This window comes from Daucus carota, chromosome 5 (assembly GCF_001625215.2).
Source record: "Daucus carota subsp. sativus chromosome 5, DH1 v3.0, whole genome shotgun sequence".
In the NCBI taxonomy this organism is placed as follows: Eukaryota; Viridiplantae; Streptophyta; class Magnoliopsida; order Apiales; family Apiaceae; genus Daucus; species Daucus carota.
Window position 1 is genome coordinate 42,435,232 of NC_030385.2, and position 20,267 is coordinate 42,455,498.

The 20,267-nt window shown below is 33.1% G+C and overlaps 3 protein-coding genes and 1 long non-coding RNA gene across 14 annotated transcripts; 1 reads left to right on the top strand and 3 right to left on the bottom strand.

The window, feature by feature from the left end:
• Window positions 1–414: 414 nt before the first annotated feature.
• LOC108220150 (ABC transporter I family member 11, chloroplastic) lies at window positions 415–9,639 on the bottom strand. Of its 11 annotated transcripts, none has more exons than XM_064094451.1 (12): window positions 9,495–9,637; window positions 9,114–9,263; window positions 8,971–9,028; window positions 6,586–6,665; window positions 6,381–6,432; window positions 6,173–6,306; window positions 5,461–5,575; window positions 5,260–5,346; window positions 4,211–4,259; window positions 3,182–3,266; window positions 2,472–2,605; window positions 415–744 (listed from the first exon to the last, which is right to left on the bottom strand). In XM_064094451.1, exons 2-11 carry the CDS (start codon window positions 9,179–9,181, stop codon window positions 2,527–2,529), a joined length of 807 nt encoding a protein of 268 aa, XP_063950521.1. In that variant the 5' UTR covers window positions 9,182–9,263; window positions 9,495–9,637; the 3' UTR covers window positions 415–744; window positions 2,472–2,526. The 11 variants fall into 11 exon arrangements, with proteins under 11 accessions (XP_063950521.1, XP_017249322.1, XP_017249320.1 ...); XM_017393833.2 differs by lacking the exon at window positions 415–744 and adding an exon at window positions 945–1,318 and having other exon boundaries at window positions 9,132–9,193; window positions 9,495–9,639; XM_017393831.2 differs by lacking the exon at window positions 415–744 and adding an exon at window positions 945–1,318 and having other exon boundaries at window positions 9,114–9,193; window positions 9,495–9,639.
• Window positions 9,640–11,310: 1,671 nt separating this feature from the next.
• On the bottom strand, window positions 11,311–12,090 carry LOC108219769 (photosystem II repair protein PSB27-H1, chloroplastic). Its single transcript, XM_017393276.2, has one exon. It carries the CDS (start codon window positions 11,887–11,889, stop codon window positions 11,380–11,382), a length of 510 nt encoding a protein of 169 aa, XP_017248765.1. The 5' UTR covers window positions 11,890–12,090; the 3' UTR covers window positions 11,311–11,379.
• A 1,218-nt stretch (window positions 12,091–13,308) lies between these two features.
• LOC135152959 (uncharacterized) lies at window positions 13,309–14,201 on the bottom strand. Its single transcript, XR_010292326.1, has 2 exons — window positions 13,856–14,201; window positions 13,309–13,528 (listed from the first exon to the last, which is right to left on the bottom strand). It is a non-coding gene; the product is annotated as an uncharacterized LOC135152959 (long non-coding RNA).
• Window positions 14,202–15,180: 979 nt separating this feature from the next.
• On the top strand, window positions 15,181–20,263 carry LOC108220117 (secretory carrier-associated membrane protein 1). Its single transcript, XM_017393794.2, has 13 exons — window positions 15,181–15,373; window positions 16,088–16,153; window positions 16,731–16,835; window positions 16,916–16,978; window positions 17,253–17,286; window positions 17,382–17,504; window positions 18,112–18,174; window positions 18,257–18,350; window positions 18,700–18,745; window positions 19,099–19,166; window positions 19,293–19,341; window positions 19,752–19,817; window positions 19,914–20,263. Exons 1-13 carry the CDS (start codon window positions 15,314–15,316, stop codon window positions 19,998–20,000), a joined length of 924 nt encoding a protein of 307 aa, XP_017249283.1. The 5' UTR covers window positions 15,181–15,313; the 3' UTR covers window positions 20,001–20,263.
• Window positions 20,264–20,267: the final 4 nt, after the last annotated feature.

The following is a 20,267-nucleotide window of genomic DNA, read 5'->3' on the forward strand; positions in this document are numbered from 1 at the left end:
TTTGGCTACCTTTAAATTAAGTCAATATGTACTAATATTACGGTCGACAATGTTATTAAATTAGACTCTAAATAAACTTGAAAATTTAAAACTTGGGCAATTTGACTTTATTCAAATCTAATAAAATTTGTGGAATGGTTGCAGTAATTAATTACACGATTTTTCAGTATTTTTTTCCCTTTAAAAAAAGTGTTGCATTTTCGATATTTACATATTTAAATATAATTCAACTAAGTTTTATTTCTTCATCGCTAATCAAAGGAAGCAAAGCAGTTCGTCGATAATCAAATGAAGCAAAGTGATTACTAATGCTAAAGGTACAAGGTCAAACACACAAAATTTTAATACAAAAACTAAAGAGTGCGCAAAAAAATTGTTACACTGACCGGACCATAATAGTCCGAACTGAAAAAGTTAAGAACCGCTAAAACTGCTATCAATAAATTGGTTAAGCAGATCATGTGTTTTATAAGGGCTTGGAGTTTCTGAAATTAACTTAGCTGAAGCTGTAGCTTTGGCTGTGTTGAAATAAAAGCTGGATGCGTTTATATCATTATCAAAGTGCAGTATCATACGACATACATACATATCAAGTGCTTTGATATTTATATTCGGTGTAAAAATAAAGAGTACGCTGAAGTGGAACAGAGCAGCTGTAGAGAGAGTAACGTGAGGACTGAGGAGCTGAATCGCATTGAAAAGAAACAATACAAGTTGTAGCCTTTAGTAGCAGAAGGCTGAAGCCTATATGTGTAACAAATATGTTCTGGCTTTATCTTTTATAAGTAGGAAAAAGTGTTATTCTTTTCCTGCATCTACATGACTGTATTACACCGTATACATAATACATATACGAAACAAAGCAGGTAATATAGAATTTGCAAGCCGATTCACGTTTCCAACAATTACACCAACAATTACACCGCACCGGACAAATGGCAGTATAATCTAATAAAGTAAAATTTAGCACACTTTATTTGTAACGGCAGATGAATAAATATGAAGTATTATTTGGGGTCAATACTATCTTGCACAAAACATGCATCTGCTCATCTATTAATTTCTGGCTGAAAAATGAACACGCCACACAAATATGACATAACACATCAACATAGAGCTGTGACTGCTGGGAAAAGGCAATTACAAATTTCCAACGACGACTACTTTGAAGGAAATGTTATATCTATTGGAATAATCATGGAAACCTTAAAAGGGGCCATTCAGCCGAAAATGGGGGACACTGGATTAAAACAGATGCAGACTGCAAGTGCCAATTCTTTGCATACTTGGGATGCTACTGTGATTTAGTAGAACTGAACTGAGACTCAAAACACCATTTACTAAAAAATATGTACATAAGCATGCCCACACAGATATATATTAGTCGAGATATAGAACATTCTTTTATGTAAGCTGATATATTAATTCATTCAAAAGATTTTACATATTAATATACAGTTATAACTTAGAGGCACTGAAAAAGACCTGCCGATAGTTTGTTTCATACTCTACTCTTTACATAACAGATCTCGCGCTACAGCTCTAGTGGGCCAAACAATACTGTTAATATTCTCATCTTTGTCATTTAAGGGTGATGTGTGAGTTTGATCACATGGTTTTTCATTTTGGTAAGTGTCTTGTCAGTCACGACATCTGAATCATCGTGATCTCAAGTCAAATGACAGTTAGCAGAAAAGCTATATTATTATGAATTATGATGAAAGTGCTTCTAATAATTATAAGGGTTGTGTAACCTTGACTTGTTGCCTAGGAAGTGAAACAATTTGCAAATGATTAATGATTACTGCTATTGATAAGTGGCGAGAATTTTACAGTTACAGCCATAGTTTTTGAAGCAAAAAGAGCTACGGAATACACTAGTTAAATGAAAGAACATATGAACATACAATTATGTAAGTACCAAATACTACCAGTCTACCACAATTCAGAAATCAAAAAAAAAAAAAAGAAGATAATATATGTCCAGAGCTGGATATTAAACTTTAACACATTTATAAGAAAATAATATTTTCTAAGACGAACAGATCAGCCAGTTTGTTGTTCAACTACACAACTTGATTTCGTAATATAATAAACATATTCAAAGACCAAGGACATTAAACTGTGTCCACTCTCATAAATGATTTTTTCTTCTCGAAGAATATAATACATTCATCACAACAGGTAAATTCTAATTTCTTGATTTAGATAGTGCTTCTGTCATCTATCACCAAGAACTACTTTTAAAGGACACATTAGAAAGTTTAAATGTTATCAAATACTATAACATTTCAAGTAATATATTAGATTAGCAGTTCATAGTTACGAAACTGAGGGTTTGAGTCTCAACATTCCACTTGACACTATATGACATTATATAGAATAATTATATTTGTTATTCAGGTAATCATGGTTCATTTGGCAGAATGAATATGAAAAAATGCAAAAAGTACAGAGCATTAAAATAGTACCTCAGACTACAACAATACAACACGAAGCATAAGCCAACATGCCCCACAATAAAGTTTATAGTGGTAGAGGCTCTTCCTTGAGCATTCCACCCATATACATATGCCATGACTGGTCAACTAGAGATGCTATTTCTCTGCACATAAAACTCCATTGTAAAACAATTGCTACATATAAATAACCAGAAACAGAGAGCATAATGCAAGATGATTCCTTCTTTTTATTTTTGGTGACTTTTACCCTTAATATAACTCAATTATTTAATATTTGAAAAACTTTCAACAATACTCTAATAGAATTAGCTTTGAGTATGGGCTTGTGAGGTATTGTGGGTTAGAGACACAATTTGAGACACCAACACAGCTTTACAAAACAAAGCATGTAGAAGTTTGTTTGGTTGAATTCACATGCAGCTTCTCACAAAACTACTTTCCATTTAAAAGCTTTTAGAGAAAACAACTCCCCCGTGCTTTGGGGAAATATTGCTTCTTAGGTTTTGCAGGTAGCAAGGTAGAAGTTCATGTATTAAACCTCCACAACCACATCCATTTCTCCAATTAATAGTTATGATGAATTGGAATACAACTTGAATAATCATACAATGAGTATGACTGTATGAGAGATCTAAGATAACAACTCAATCACAAAACAATAATAATTTAAGCATTAATTAATGACCTAGTAATGCAATTATTATGATAACAAAACTTACTTGAGATCATGGCTGACAACAAGTATGGTTACTGTTTCTTTTAGATTTTTTAAAAGCTTTACGACATCTGCACGTGCCTTCCAATCTGATTCCAAGGTCCCAAAGAAATATGTTATTTATTTATTTTTGTCAGGAAATAGAAACATGTTATCAGTATGAGACATAGTTTTGGAAAAATGAAAGTGAGTTTTAAATTGTGCATTGCTTAGCAAAATACATAAGAAAATTAACCACATCCCAAAGTTATAATATCCTGGTTATGACCTTTTTTATGTGAGTTGTTAAATTGTGTGTGTGTGTGTTTGTGTTAACTGACTTTGTATTATTCAGTTTCCACCGTGCGATTAAATCGGCAAATTCATTCAAATTGTTAGGATTAAAATAATAATAGTAATAATAATAAAAATGATAATAATAATAATAACAACAACAACAACAACAACAACTCAGAGTTCAGGATTTAGGATTTATCTTCTAAATAATAAGGTTTAGAATTTGGTTTTTAGTATTTAGGGTTTAGTTTTTAGAATGGAATTTAGTATTTAACATTTAAATTGTAGGATTTAGTATTTAACTTTTAAATAATAATGACCCCCTACATGCACAAAAAACATCATCCAATTAAAATCAGCCAACTTTTCAAAAAGTAGTTTTTAGAGTGTGACAATATGCACAAACTAGAAATCTTTTTATTTTAAGTGAAATGAAAATATTGACTTTAATTGTGTACAAATTAGCGTATAAAATATTAGTAAGATAATTCCTATTGTAAATCAATTAAAATTATATTATATTATTTAATACAATATATTTTTAAAAAATATCTATCCATCATACAAATTATTAAAATAAACATATATTTTCGATATATATCTGTGTTTGGCACGGGTTATAAGCTAGTATTAGACTTTATCGAAATTTGGGGTGTTTCGAAAATAAAATGTGATATAAGACTAGTGACCATCATTTAATGTTATAGATGGAACAGCACGCGGAAATTAGTTGGCTTTTAGAGTTATAATAGCATACCAAGACCAGCAAGAGGCTCGTCTAGCACTAATAGATCCGGAGACTGTACCTGAATAAACATACAAAGTAATCAAAAGTTAACAACCAAGTCATTATATAGATGTGAATGATTAAAAAATCTTTACTCCTTAACTATTTAAATATTTAAAGGGTTAATGCTCTATTTCATCATTGTACTGACCCAAAACTTTCAGTTGGCCTACCGAGTCAAAAAAGTTTTCAGTCAACTAACTGCACCGTTCAAAACTTTCAAATAAACCATTCTGTTAGTCTCTGTTGAATTTTTAACAGAAACATCAGCTCCGGTCATCCCGCCTGTCGCAATCTCTGCCGGAATCTCCTACACCGTGCTCCCTCCCTCTCTAACGGTGTCCTGCCACCACCATGTCGGGTGGTTTCCTTTCCTCTGACCGTGCTGAAAACGCTCATCCATCTTCCATGGCGGCTTCTTCTCAGCACGCCAGCTCAAGGTCACAACACACCCAATACAAATATAATACACACCCAACCATTCCCCAATCTCCCTTATGCATCTTCTCCCTCCAATCTAGCTCCTTTATACTCCTTCAATTGCCACCAGAGCCGTCGCTGACGACGATCCATGTGGCCTCCGACCTCTCCTGCGGCTTAATTCGTATGCCCCGTATCACCTTCTTCACCACCCAAAACCAATTAACCCCTCAATTGCACAAAACACCACCAGAAATCAGAAGCCCCCAATTCAAACCCTAACACTAGTTTAAGAACCCTAATTTTATTCAAATCTGGGGAAAAAATATACAAATCCGTAAAAACTAACGTTACTCGTTAAAGTCAAAGGCCTGTTTAACGGCGTTGTAATGTTTTTTAAACTTGATCTTGTGATTGAAAATTTTTAGATACTTTGTTATTTAAATGAAAACTTTTTTGACTCGGTAGGCCAACTGAAAGTTTTAGTCGAGTAGAGTGACGAAATAGAGCATTAACCCAATATTTAAATGTGGAGGATCTTTACCACATCAAGTCTGACGTAAATTTATTATAGAAAATAAGGGTTGCAAGGATCTTACTAACTGAATTGCTAGGGCAAGCCGACGCTTGTAGCCACCACTAAGTGACCTAGGATCTTTATCCAAAGAGATTCCGCTGAGACCAACCTAAGATTTAGTTTCACAAGACATTGGGTAATTTTACATCAAACGATTAAACAACATATAAGCTATGTAACAGAATAGAAGTTAAACTTGGACCAAGCTAAGGCGTTAGAATACCGAAGAAATTGCTCGTTGTAGTCTAGAAGCAAGATGCTCTTTCAAAGGAAGGTCCGCCTTTTGTCTTGGCCACCCAAATGTGACTTCATCTAGAATATTGTCAGCAAGAAAATACCTAGAGAACACATGAATGGCATACTCTTATACCCATTTGTCCTCAATATACTTTATTGCTTTAAATCTCTAATTTTACTTTATTAAGGTTTTTCAGTTGACAAATTTAGACAGAAAATTTTACTGTGATAATTCTTGTAAATAATAGTTTGTAATTCAAATAGAATCATAATTAAGGATTGCAAATCCCATAAAATTGTAACGCAATTCATATCAAATAATGAGATAAGAATATTAATACTGACTATTTGAAAGTCCACAAGGCCCATAATATCTAGGAAAAAAAACATAATATCTAGGAAAAAGAACATTATAACACTGTATTAGAAATACAACTATGAAACAACTCCAAGGATCCCTAACTCATCACACACAACAGCTGCAGCAGGGGTTCAACATACATAATCATCTAATGATTGAATAAATGATAGTCAAAATAAGAGTTTAGAAAAGTATTTAAAAAAAAAAAAAAAGAGTTCAAAAAGTATTGACATTGAAAATTAGTTGTAAAGACTTCTGCAACTCGATCATTGCACGTTCTACTAATCACTAATCTTATTGAAATTATGTCTATATAATTTGATATCAACATTCGTACCTCTCAGGAAACTGAAAAACGATGCCAACTCTCTCCGGAGTTGATAATATAGGAGACTGATGTGGACTACCGTCATCACGATATTTTTGGATGCAAATAGAACCCGATGTAGGTTTACTAACCCCTGCAATAAGCTGTGCGTAGAATGTTGTAATTTTGTGAGCATGACTGCATGAGTTAGAACTAGATACAAAGTCTAACAAACAACCTGCAAGAGAGTTGATTTTCCACTTCCACTTCGCCCGAAAATTAAACCAAAACTGCATCAAAACAATTAGTTATCATTTTGGCTAAAAGCATATCTAGAGTCGTCAAGCTACTTATAAAGACAGAGGAAACAAAAAATCTTAACTAGTCTGTCACCCTGAAAACTTTGAATTTAACTGATAGAGTCAGGCTGGAATGCTGATTACCTTCTCTCAGTAAGGGATAGACTAACCCCGCTCAATATGTTAGTCTGTGTTCCAGGAGGTCGATAGCTCACATCCCTTATCTCCAAATTAAACAAGATATACATTGTAAACAATTTCCATACATTCCTACATGATAATCAATGAGTGATCTTGCAACAGAATTGTGGTGGAAAAATGAGATCCGTCATATCAAGATATTGTATAGCGACTGAAGTGTTACACACAGTTAATAAGTAAAATTCCCTTGACATTTCACATTTGACAACAAATAAAAGTCAATGAAGATCAAAATATCATGAACCAATAGATTACTTTCAAACAAGCAGACGATAAGAAGGTCGTATACTATACAAAATGCACTAAATTTTATGTATATCCCAGCATGATTACATGCAAAGCTTCAATAAGACATTAAATTACTTCTATTGACTTCAAAAGTCGTGAAATGTTAAAATTAAAAATTTAAGGAACTTGCAAAAGTTTGAGGTATCCAATGTAGGAGTTAAGAGCATCTCCAATAGTCTATTAACTCACTCTTAAATATAATATGAAATACTGGCTCTTAGTGATTTAATGTGGGTTCAACTCCGACAATACTTCTTATATTCACTCCTTATTTTGTTTTATATTATTACAAGTTATGTGCATAAAAGTACAAAGGAAAGTGGATGGAGAGAGAATGTTTGCTTAAAAATTTATTATAAAATATAGTTAAGAATGACTATTGAGGAGAGAGAAGAGAAATTTAGTGAATTTAAGAGTGACTAGGAGCCTATTGGAGCAAGCAAAACTATCATCCTCTTCAAATTCCAATTTAAGAGTCACTATAAAGAGGCTATTGAAGATGCTCTAAGAGATTAGGGTGATATTGAATCTAGAATATCACAGACTCCACGAAGGCAGTCCAGCATTCAAAGTGGTAATAACTTTTGCCAAAAACTATTACTACGACATTATCATAATTTGATGCAAATATAAATAAAAATAATTTATGAGGATATTCTTAGGATTCAATATTTCTATGCAGTTTAGGAACTCTTATTAATTTTTAGCAGATACCTCTCACCTTAGGGTATCTTATCTGATACCCCCCCCCCCCCCAAAAAATCATGCCCCCCCCCCCCCCAAACCACCACCTTCCGATTAGCATAATTTGATGTAATTAAAATTATGAACATAATAGTTTTAATGTGGAACTCTATCTTTTCTTTAGTATATGCCATTCACATTCAACGGAACTACTTTCTAGTTAGATTTCTATTTCATGTCAAAAAAAAACAAGCCATAGATTATTATTCATGTCAAAAAAAAACAAGCCATAGATTTCTATTTCATGTCAAAAAAAACAAGCCATAGATTTCTATTTTAGTAAACTTCATCTTTTTATAAAGAGTTAATTACAGTTTGTAACCCCTAGGATTGCTCCAAACGCACTTAAGATCCTGAACTATCAAACGTAACATAATGCACCCTGAACTTTACATTCCCGTGCAAGTTGTAACCCATAGTCACTATTCCGTCCAAATATGCCGTTAACTTTAACTGTTTGAGAGGTAACAGTGTGTATATTAGTTTCCAACAGCTACTTTACTCCCTGTGACTCCTCAAAGTTTATGTATTATATTTTGAAATTATTTCTGAACACACACAACGATGTAAAAAATATTAAAATAATTTTTAAAATATGTATTTATTTTAAAAAATTTTAATAAGTTACATCGTTTATGTAAAAATAATAATAAATTTTCAGATTCTAAATCTAGATACATATTTTAAAACTTATTTTAATTTTTTTACATCGTTGTGTGTGTTCAGAAATAATTTCAAAATATAATACGTAATTTTTGAGGGGTCACAAGAGGTAAAGTAGCTGTTAGAAACTAATATACACACTGTTACCTCTCAAACAGTTAAAGTTAACGGCATATTTGGACGGAATAGTGACTATGGGTTACAACTTGCACAGGAATGTAAAGTTCAGGGTGCATTATGTAACGTTTGATAGTTCAGGATCTTAAGTGCGTTTGGAGCAATCCTAGGGGTTACAAACTGTAATTAACTCTTTTATAAATAAGTATCACTTGCGCAATTCATGACCATACATATGCATACAATGAATCTACAGATGCTGTACAACTGGAACCGTGTTGTAATTTAGAGCTTATTTATTATTTCCCATTCATTATTGAAAGTTAATGTGTACACTTTTACATGACCCTCTACCATCACATTGGCACAATTTACCACAACTTGATTAGACCAAACATTATCATCATTTACAATATAGATGAAGCAGTATATCCTTATTAAAAATATTATTTCAAAGAAAAAAATTGTGGTTGCTAGTGTCAATCAATATTAATTCATATAAGTGAGAGAACTTACTTCGAAGCGAGAATAATCACACGAAACTTTGAGTGGGCGAGTATCTCTGAATTTGAGGCTGTGCGGAAAAAACAGACAGAACGCATAAATACATAAGCAGCAATCGAGAAATATTTGAGAGAGAAACTAGTAAATATACGAACCGAAAGAGCGGGACTGGCCTTGAATGTGTTTGTCGGAGACCAAAAGAGAGGTTTAAGTTTGACGTCATTCCACTGCCACTCTTCAATTTTAACAACGATGACCTCAAAATTACACGAGTCAAATACTTTCAAATCACCGCAAGTACACAACTAATATTATCAATATGAGAGCAATCAGACCTTAGAAAATCGAAACTAGGAATAAATTATCGCGTGTAGTGTATATCTGTGAGATTAATCATGCATTCTCGCATCTATTAAACAGATTTCAACAATATTGATAACATGAATCATGAATATGAGTAGTATTACGAAAATGTGATTAAATTAGGACACGGGTGAATCAATGGAGAAGCTAAATTTAGGAAAGATAGGGGTTACCTCTTGCAAATGTTTGGTGGCCTCACTGTATAGTTTGCCGTGGCTGCTTCTGCAGCTCTTGCCGATGAGGGTTACGGCTTCGACGGTGTTGTGGACGGAGCGGTGGATAGAAGAAAGAGTGTTAGGGGCGGTTTGGTAATTAACTATATAGATGATATCAAATTTAATTTTTAGATATTTTATTATTAAAATATTATATTTTATAATAAATTTTCACTTATTTTATATTTTATATGTGTAAGAATTTAAAAGTTCAAATAAAAATTAAACTAAATATTTTGAAAAATAAGAAAAAATCTAATTAATCTAGTACACATAATTGAAATTTTTTTAACTGTATCGTATTTTAAAAAATTAAGGAAATTTATGAGAAAGACGCTTCATGACTTTCAGTGCCATTTTCATCGTTTGTGTTACCATTTTTATGATCATTATATATAATATTTAATTATGTTTTAAATTCTATTTTTATTCTTCAATTAAATTATTAAATTTTTATGTGTCTAACCAAATGATTTTCCTTTGGTTAGATATTAATTAATATTTCTACATTATTTTATTTCCTCTCTATTTTGTATACATATATTCTTTCACTTTTTTTTATTATATTTACTATCTTTTTTTCATTAATTAAATTTTTATAAATATTATTTTTTTGTATATTGATTAATATTTTGTTTGGTCTGTTTATCTATTTTTTAGGATACCTTGGAAGCGAGACTTAGGGACTTCCTTCATGGGTATTCTTTTCTCATTCATTTAAGTTTTATTGTCCAAATGTCGGAAGTTATGCTTGCATGGCTTTCGGTTAGATGATAAATTTTCTTGAAAGAAAGATATCCCGAATGCGGTTTATTGTATTTCGATACAATTTATCTAGGTGTACGCAGACTTTGCCAAAAATATATATATATATATCCTCGAAAAAGTTAAAAGGAAAAATTGAAAAAATTATTCATATAACACCTAAATTTGATACGTGTTTATGTTAAAATATTAAGGTATTTATCAAAGTATTAAATTTAATTTTCCTTTTATAATTTTATTATTTTTTGAAATATTAAAAAGTTAGCGTCTATAGTTAAAAACAATTATATGATTTGCAATCTAATGCAACCCAAAGCAATCTTTTTCCGAAATTTTTGGGATTTTATCAATTGTATTGAATGTTGATTTTGGTCGAATATGATTGTAGCCGATTAAATATGTAAAAACATAAAAAAAATTGTATTCTTGTATTTTTTTTAAAAAAATAAGTATTTTTGTATATGTTTTTGAGAAAAGAGTATATATTTGAAAAAAACTCCTAAATTTTATTATAGTTAAAATATCTTTTGAATGAGAAATATGTTTTTAAAAAACTTAGATAATCCTAAATATTATGAATAGCATTGTACTTTTTTAATATTCAAATAAAAATTACTTTTTTTAACCTCTGGCATTTTTCTATAAATAAAATTATTTTATCGCTTTTTATTTAAATTACTGTTCTTTTTCATTGATCTTAAATGATTTAAAGACTTGTCAAACTTAATCTTCTAAATTCCCATTTCTGGCAGAATATCATCTTTTGAGCATAGTTTGAGCAACTTCAACATGCTGCTGAAAAAAATGCATCACCAAATAGTCCCGTTTGTGGGTGGGCGGAGTAGCATTACTTTTTCCCTCAGTTGCAAACCACTTTTGTTTAGATGCGGGAAAAACATAAATCATTTGCAGAACCCTAATCAATAATATAATCTAATATTTTGACAAGTGTTTTTGTTTGCATAATATTGTTCTTTTTTATTTTAACTCATAATTGACATCAACTATGTAGTCCGAAGCACAATTTAAAGCATAAGCAATAGTGTTACATACAAAAAATTCTGTACATTAACGTTATTCATCTTCCTCTTTGCAAAGCCTTCTCAGCCGTCTCCATCTCTTCTAAAATCCTAACTTTCCTCTTTGCCGGAATCGGTGCAGTCGGTCCAAAGCTAATATAATGGCCAGAAACTGCATTGAGAGCCGAGTAGATATCGCGGAAAGATGACCTTCCCAGCAGAGCTTTCTCCTTCCTGTACTTTGCTACCCATGAGTTTGAAGTCTCTCTTAGTTGTGCCACTGCATCAGCTACGTCAGGGTCATTCCTATCTTTACTTATCGTGTTCCGTATCTTGTTGATCACTTCTCCGGCATCTTTCACGTACTCATCGTCTGAAACTGCCCATGTAGGGGATGCAGGGAGGATAGGTGAGAGGACTATTCCAGCTGCAAGTGAGACGAACATGCGTCGACTTTGCAGTGGAGTGGTGGCAGGGGCAGAGGCGGTGATTGTCAGCTTGGATCGGATAGGGGGGAGAAGGGTTTTCGGGGTTGAGGTTGTGGGAGTGATCAGGGTTGGAGAAGCCATTGGTTGGTTTCTGTGGTTTGAGTGAGGGAAGGAGAAAAACAGAAGTGGAATATTAGTGAAGTAGTGAAAGGGCTTTTCTTTTCTGCCAGGTGGGCTTATCTTCTTATCCTGTGTTTTCTAGAGTTTATGGATGAGAAACTGTGAAATCTGATTGTGATATGATATGCATATGTCTTGTTGGCCGAGTAAACGTGGCTTTATATCTGACCAACACAAGAGTAGCCTTGAATGCTTTGTGTGTTGCTTCAGTTTATTACAGTAACTACTAACAAACTAAAATAGATAAACACCGAGGCAAATTTATAATTAGGCATAGGCCTAGCTGTAACAAGCTAAACTCAAATTTCTATGGACATGGTTTCTTCCTTAAACTTATATACCATTATAGTAGTAACTACTAGTACCTGGTCTTCCTAAAACATTGTTTTAGAGATAAATTATCGCCTTCCATTTCCGTTTGAAAAGCCTTATAATATGCAAAATATACTGAAAAGTTCTTCGAAAGAAAATTCCGTTTCAAATTCAAAACAGAGAGAACTTACAAGTCACCTCTAAAGGATTACAAGTAAAATAAGGCAATCTAGTTGATGCCATCCAATGTTCCCCAACTCTGAATGTAAATTTGCTAGCTAAAAAGCTAAGAGGTAAATACTTCCATACAAATTTTGAAGGTTAAAGGACAGCCATATAAACCTGCATACTTACAGGATAAATCACATAAAGTACGTAAGTTAAAGATGCAGCATTCTACACTATCATGACCTCTCTTTATGTTGATTGAGGCATAGGATCTTCTCTCTTTAACTGATGTAGATGTGGTCTACACAAATTACCGCTTCCCACATATTATGGATAGAAATTGGAGCAGTATCTCACTGTATAACCATATTGCACCTGCAGGAATTAAACAGATTTATTGCAATTACGTGGTGAACTATGTTCAGCCTAATACTGAGTTAATAATTACTCTTAGTGTAAAGGTAAATTGCACATAAGGTGATTAGGTGAAGTATAGGGAGTCTTTAAAAAAGTTAAATGTAACTGCACACAGAGAAGGTAAACCACTCGTATTTACGCCAAACATTGCTATTAAAAAATATCATGTTGATTGGTTCAAACATCAGCAAGCATTACGGGGGCGTTTGGTTGATGGTTAATGAGCCCGGTTAACGGGAATCGGAACCTAATACCCATACATTGTGTTTGGATTAGTAAAATTTTTGCTTGGAATGGGAACCTCATTCCTTCTTGAAGGGTAAATCAATACCTCCACACCCTTTGGGTTACCATTTCCCATACCCTCCATTCCCATACCCCCATTCCCATTCCCCATTCCCATTCCCACCAATCATCCAAACACCCCCCACATGTTATTGGATTAAAATGTCTACAATGTTGTAAATTTTTTGTGCTCTATTCTTTTAGCAATTACAATTCTGATGCTTTTGCATGTAAATAAGAGGAAGGGCCATACATTTACGTTGCATCCTTATTTTTCGAAGAAGTTTTACTAATAACATTTGCTGGAGGAGCTTTTGCCTAGTCATAGCTTACATATCAAAGAGAAGTTTGTTGATCTCACATCAAAAATCTGAAGGAAGCGTCAATTCCCCAATAGAGTAATCATACTCTATCTCCCCTAACAAAGTGAGATCCAAATTATTAACACACTACCTTTCTCTAAATACTAAATTTAAACTTATCAAACTTAACCAATGTAAAAACACACATCTTAGACTGAAATGAACTTAAAAATCCAACAAAGTAAGAAATTAGTAAATTAAATGTCAGAACATATCACATCAAACTTGAACAAGAACCCTTGCATAAAATCGAAAAAACTTTCTTTCTTTCCTAGTTACAGTAAATTGGGTCTCAAAACTTTATCAAAAAGTAAAAATTACTGCTACTACTATCACAGCTACTAAAAGACAGTAAAAAGTAAAGAAAGGATTAAAATAAGTACCTGGGGGCTAATGGGTAAAAAACTTGTAAAGAAAGAAGAATAGAAAGAGGAAGAAGATGAGAAGGAAGACATAATCAAGAAACAAGAAGAATTTAGTTGACCCGTGATTTCTTTTTCGGGTTTTTATATTTTTCTTGGATGGTTCATATTCATCATCACCGTTGTATGCTTCAATTTTCGCCATTCTGATTCCGATTTGCTCGCTGCAAATCTGGCAGATCTTCTTTTGCGCTGCTGGGCAGTGGGCACTACCGGTGGAGAATAATGTGGTGGGCTGGGCCCATTCGTCACTTTGCTTTGTGGGCTCTTTGACGCCCACTTCAAGGAACAAAGCAATCCGATATTTCAACATTGTTTTATGTTTTAAGAATTTATATTTTATATTTCATTTATATTAATTAATTAAAAAACATTTGCATATGTTTGATGTTAATGAAACGAATACTATTATAAAAATAAATTATTTTATACACATATATAATAAATTAATAAAGTGCGTAATCTTATTTAATATTATATGTTCAACTTCACTGAACTAAATGTTAAAAAATATTCATTTATTAATAATATATATATATATATTTAATATTTATATTTGATAGTAACATTCTAAAATCTAAACTCTAAATTTGTATTTTAAAAAAAAAATACCCTCTAAAACAAGCGTAAAAAGTAAGTCAGATATATCTTGATACGAAGTGTGTCCCAAGTTACCTATAGTAATAGATAGGGGTGCCCGCGGGTCGGGTTGGGCGGATTATAGGTTAAACCCTAACCCAACCCATTTAGTTCGGTTTTTTTAATTTTTAACCCAACTAAAGTTCGGTTTAAATTTCATCGGGTTGGGTCGGTTAGGATTTATTTCGGTTTGGGTCGGTTTGGGTTGGGTAGAATAGGTTACTAGAAAATAAGTGTGAGGTAAGGTCACTTAGTTTTGTAATTTCACAATTTTTTCGAGACAAGTTGAGCTCATTATCGAGTTTGTTTGCCAATAGCTTAGTTCTTATTAAGCGGAACTCATGATTCGTTCAAAATAGAAATTGTTTCACGCATTTATTATAAATTTAAGTAATATGTGATATATTTTTAGTTTAGATAGAAAGACACCTAAAATTATTTTAGTAAAAACAAATAAAATATATGAAAATTAAATAAAATATGCGGGTCGGGTTAGAATGGGCGGGTTATAAGCAAAATCCTAACCCAACCCATTTAAATCGGTTTTAATAATTTTCAACCCAATCAAAATTCGGGTTAAATATTTTCGGGTTGGTTTAAGGTCGGGTTGGGTCGGTTCGATAATCTAGCTTCCCCGCGAACTTCTCTTCACCATATACAACTGTACTTACATATACATACACACACGAAAGCCGCGTGACATCCCAGCCTAGCCTAGATCTCTGCATCTCTCTCTCTCTGAATCTCTCTGGTTTCTATCAACATTATTCTACTCAGATAATGGCTGGCCGTTACGACTCCAACCCTTTCGACGAACAAGAAGAGGATAATCCATTCGCGGTAATTTCTCCCTTTTTTACTGTCCCTTCTCAATTGCTTACACTGTTAAACCTCTGTTAATTATTTCTCTCCATGGCTAATCAATCAACTGAGGTAAAAAATTTACATCATATCTGTTACAATCGGGAACGACTAAACTAATTATATCATCGATTTGTTGTGACATTAATCTGCATTTCTCTTTAATTCCTACTTGATGTTTAGGTCTAGATTTAATTGATTGAATTATGGCACTTAATCAAATATATTGCTAGATCTATCGACTAGTTTGATTCGGATGACAAGAGTTTACCACTAGGCTATCTGGTAACCGTATTTCGGGGTTTTATTTACTGATTATTGCTGTGTGTTTGTTTGGAGGGGGGAATACGCAAAATGTGGGTGTGTGATTTATCGGAATAGTAAGACAGTCAGATGCTCAGGTTTCGTATTTAATGACGGAAGAAAATTCGATGATCTTTATTTTATATTTTCTCTCTATGATTAAGAAGTTGCACATTATCGATGCTAGGTCGTACTCGTGACTGGAATTGTAGGATATCGGTCTCACATTGATAGAAATGCCTATGTAAACGATATTGTTAGTCATGTAACCTGAAATTTCTTTAATGATTCACAGTTTATTTGTTAGTCATGTAACCTGATATTTCTTCTTTTGAACAAAATAACCTTCAGCACATCATTTTCGGAATATCTCTATGTTTATGATTTCAGGGTGAAAATGGTCGAGGTAGAGGGTCCAGCCAACCAAACTATGGTGCAGGTGCATTTTACATGACAGTAAGTTCATTATAAGTGTAATATTTTAATGTCATTTACTCATTTGTCTTAAAACAGTTAGTGCTCTTCTATAATATGACTGGGTGGCCTCATAAGAAGTGCCAGGCAGATATTAAAATTTTGGTTTTGTAAGTTTTAGTTGCATGCCAGAGTCTGTGCATACAATTTTTTTTTACCTTAGAACTGTATCCATGAATTGGGATGTAATATGTAAAATGGTGAGTTTCGCAGGTTAAGTCAATATATATATAGACACATACATATAATTCTGTTTTATTACCAACTGGCTGAATGTTTTTATTCGGATTTTAATTATTATATATAATCTCGTATTCAGGCTTTTTGAACAAACTTTTATGCCATTAATTTACTTTGCAAGATGGGGAAGCTATATGACCACAATGATAGCTATAAGGCCAGCTTAAGAATTTGTTAATGAAATCTTATTAACATTTTCATTAATTTTTAAATATTATTAACCTTCTTATTATGGAAAACTTTGTCTGTAACTGTGATGCCAAATGTATTTGTGCTTGTGTGCTTGAGCTTACTAGCATATACTTGCTGAGATCTGCAGAATCCTGGAAATGTTGCCTCAGCAACTTCACTTTCACCACTTCCTCCTGAACCTGCTGATTATGATCGTGGTGCAACAGTTGACATTCCACTTGATAGTTCCAAGGTGGATTACCAAGTACCTAGTAAATTCTTCAATATTCTGTGTTACCTTAGGTGTAAACTCAATTCATTTTACATATGCAGGATTTGAAAAAGAAGCAGAAGGAACTTCAGGCAAAAGAGGCTGAACTGAAAAAGAGGGAACAGGTATCTTTTTCCTATTCACGCACATTGCTTGACAGTATATTTACCTTTAATAATGTGAGATTCAATTTTTGCTCGATTTTAGAGTGTTTTGTGTTAGTTTAGTTGTATAAAGTTGTATGTACTTGTAGAAAAAGAAAAATATTGCTTAGATGACATAGATCCAGGGTGACAAAAATCTGAAAGTATTCATTTGCTTTATAGTTTATGGTCCAGAGGCAAACTCTTTTTTTCTAATAAAGGGGTTGTTTGTTATGCTTTTCATTGCACCGTGCAGGAATTGAAAAGGAAGGAGGATGCTATAGCACGAGGTTGTTTATATCTCTAAAACTAGTTTTTAAAATAACATATTAGAATGTTTTGTAATGTCTAATATAAATGGTGTTTTTGTTTCTTATTGTGGCAGCTGGAATTGTTATAGAGGACAAAAATTGGCCACCCTTATTCCCAATTATTCATCATGATATTGCAAATGAAATTCCAATCCATCTACAGAGGATGCAGTATGTTGCTTTCACTACTTGGTTGGGTAATGATAACTAAGAACTTTCTCTTGGAGCTAGAAGTTGATTGTATTAATTGTTAACCGATACCTACATGTTTTGCACTTCTTCATGCAACCTAACAATATATATGTGTGTGTGTGTGTGTGTGTGTGTGTGGCTAGATATATTAAGGTGTATTAATGTTATCATAAATCTTTTCCTCTCATGCTGTGTATTTAAATTCCACTGCTCTATAATTGATATGTATATACTGTTAAAAATAATCAGAATCGGGACCTTGAGTGATTGCAACATTGCACACTGTTATGTTTTAAGAGAATGATTTCACGTCATATATGCCCTCAGTTCAAATATTTTGCCTCAGCACAGGTATACAAGTTTTTCACGCAGGTAGAGTTTCCCCCTTCTTGGTGATAGTTGTTGTACACTGATATCCGAACAATTAGGAAGTCATGCTCTCTCTGTATAATCTTTCAAGTTGCAGCTTATAATTTAAATGCCTCTGGTCCTCTTCCCTTGCTGTATTGCAGTGTTGACGATGTATAGCTCAATATTTTTCTATTCAGTTGTCGAGCTGTATCTAACAAAGAACTGATTTTTAGCCACATTCTGGTTTTTGCTATTATTCAGGTTTGATAGTGTGCCTACTGTGGAATTTCATAGCTGTTACTGTTGCATGGATTAATGGAGAAGGTTGTCTTAATATCTTGCACAGTATTTCAAAATTATAATGAAATAATCTGTGATGCTGTCTTTAAATTGTGGTTTGGTGCAGGACCAACAATCTGGTTTCTTGCCATTATCTACTTCATATCAGGGGTTCCAGGAGGCTATGTCTTCTGGTATCGGCCTCTTTATCGTGCTATGAGGTATAATTATCAAATGATGGTTAACTGTTTTTAGGAAGTCTTATGGTCCTGGATTTTGTAATTGATTTTTTTTAAGAAAATTGAAAATCGGTCCCGTGTGAACACATCCATTTATTTGGATGTGCAGGAAAAGAGTTTTTACATGGCATATAAAACATATAGTAGTCTTGCTGGCATCAATACTATTTAAGTTTTGAAAACGTATTTTAGCTTAGTGATCTGACTAGTTATAGTCATTGTTTTTTTTTGTTGTCTCGTAATTCGAAGTTTTATCAGAAGTTTTTGTTGTTGTTGTTGTTGGTTATAACTTATATCGTCTTAATGATATTTTGAATTGCGTCTTTGACAGGACTGACAGTGCACTGAAGTTTGGTTGGTTTTTCTTGTCATATATGGTAAGCACTTTTTGTTCGAATTGAAAATTTAGTGGTAAATGTGTACTTCCGACGAGATCAACATAAATATTCTCAGTTTAGTGAACTTTTCTGAAGTAAATTTAGTCTACAACATACTTTTTGTTCGAATTGAGAATTTTGTGGTAAATGTGTACTTCCGACGAGATCAACATAAATATTCTCAGTTTAGTGAACTTTTCTGAAGTAAATTTAGTCTACAACATACTTGCTGTTCTTATTTTGCTAAGTTTAGAGCACATACTCTAGAGCAAAGCAAGTCCCCATGTAAATAGGTTTGCATACCACAAATATATTTTTTGGAGAACTCACATCTATCTGTTATGTCAATGCAGTTTCACATTGCATTCTGCGTCTTTGCTGCAGTTGCTCCTCCAATAGTTTTCAAGGGAAAATCTCTCACGTATGTTTTTTCCGTGTAGAGTTTTCCAAGATTGAAAGAGGAACACCTCTCTGTTTGATGATAATCACCGTTGTTATATTATTTAACTGGTTATTTACTGAGGTCTTTTCTTATATGTGTGTCCAGTGGGATCTTGCCAGCAATTGATGTCTTGAGTGATCATGCCATAGCTGGGGTAAGTTAATTGATTAGGGCTATAATGAGATAGTTTAAAGTATTAGACAACCCCTCTTGTGTTAAAAGTTTTGGAGTATCAGTATGCCTGCAGATTATTCCCATAATATAATTTGGTCATACCGTTGATATCTTCTTAATAGGTGTAGACCATTATTCACATTTTAATTAAGTGTATCAAATTGGTGTATTTTGGTTATTATTACTGGCTGTCACTCATACAAGCATAACACAGTAGTATTTTAGAGAGTGGCAAGTAATAAGGAGCAATAAGTATATCATAAGTCTAGTTTATAAAACTATAGCAGCAATAAGCTGCACAACTAGTTCAAAATAATGACAAGTTGAATTAATTTGCAATTGCCAATTGGTGATTAATAAGGTCATTGATGCGTATTTCTGTACTTGCAGATATTTTACTTCATTGGGTTTGCATTTTTTACCCTTGAATCATTGATCAGCATCTGGGTCATTCAGGTAAAGGTTTTTTACTTTTTCTCTTTGTATCTGTAACTGAGACAGTTACATCTTCCTCCCCACCTGACCCTCTTTGTGTTTTTATACGGCGTGCAGCAAGTTTATATGTATTTCCGGGGCAGTGGCAAAGCTGCAGCGATGAAACGTGAAGCTGCAAGATCAACTATGATGGCAGCGCTATGACACATCATTCATTCGTTTTGACCTTTAAATTCTTTTTTCTTCATACTCGAGTTTTAGAGCCAAAATTGAAAAAAGGCGATAAAAAATTACTTAACTTGCCAAGTATATCCTTTAAAATTTTCTTTATATTCCAAAAGAGCGTTGTTATTAACTTCTTTGTGCTATCTCGTCTAGTTATACATGAATTAATTCCTGAAATATTTGTAGGATTATATGGGGTGTTCTCCTCACAAAGTAATATACTAATTTTAGTACTTGTTCCACATC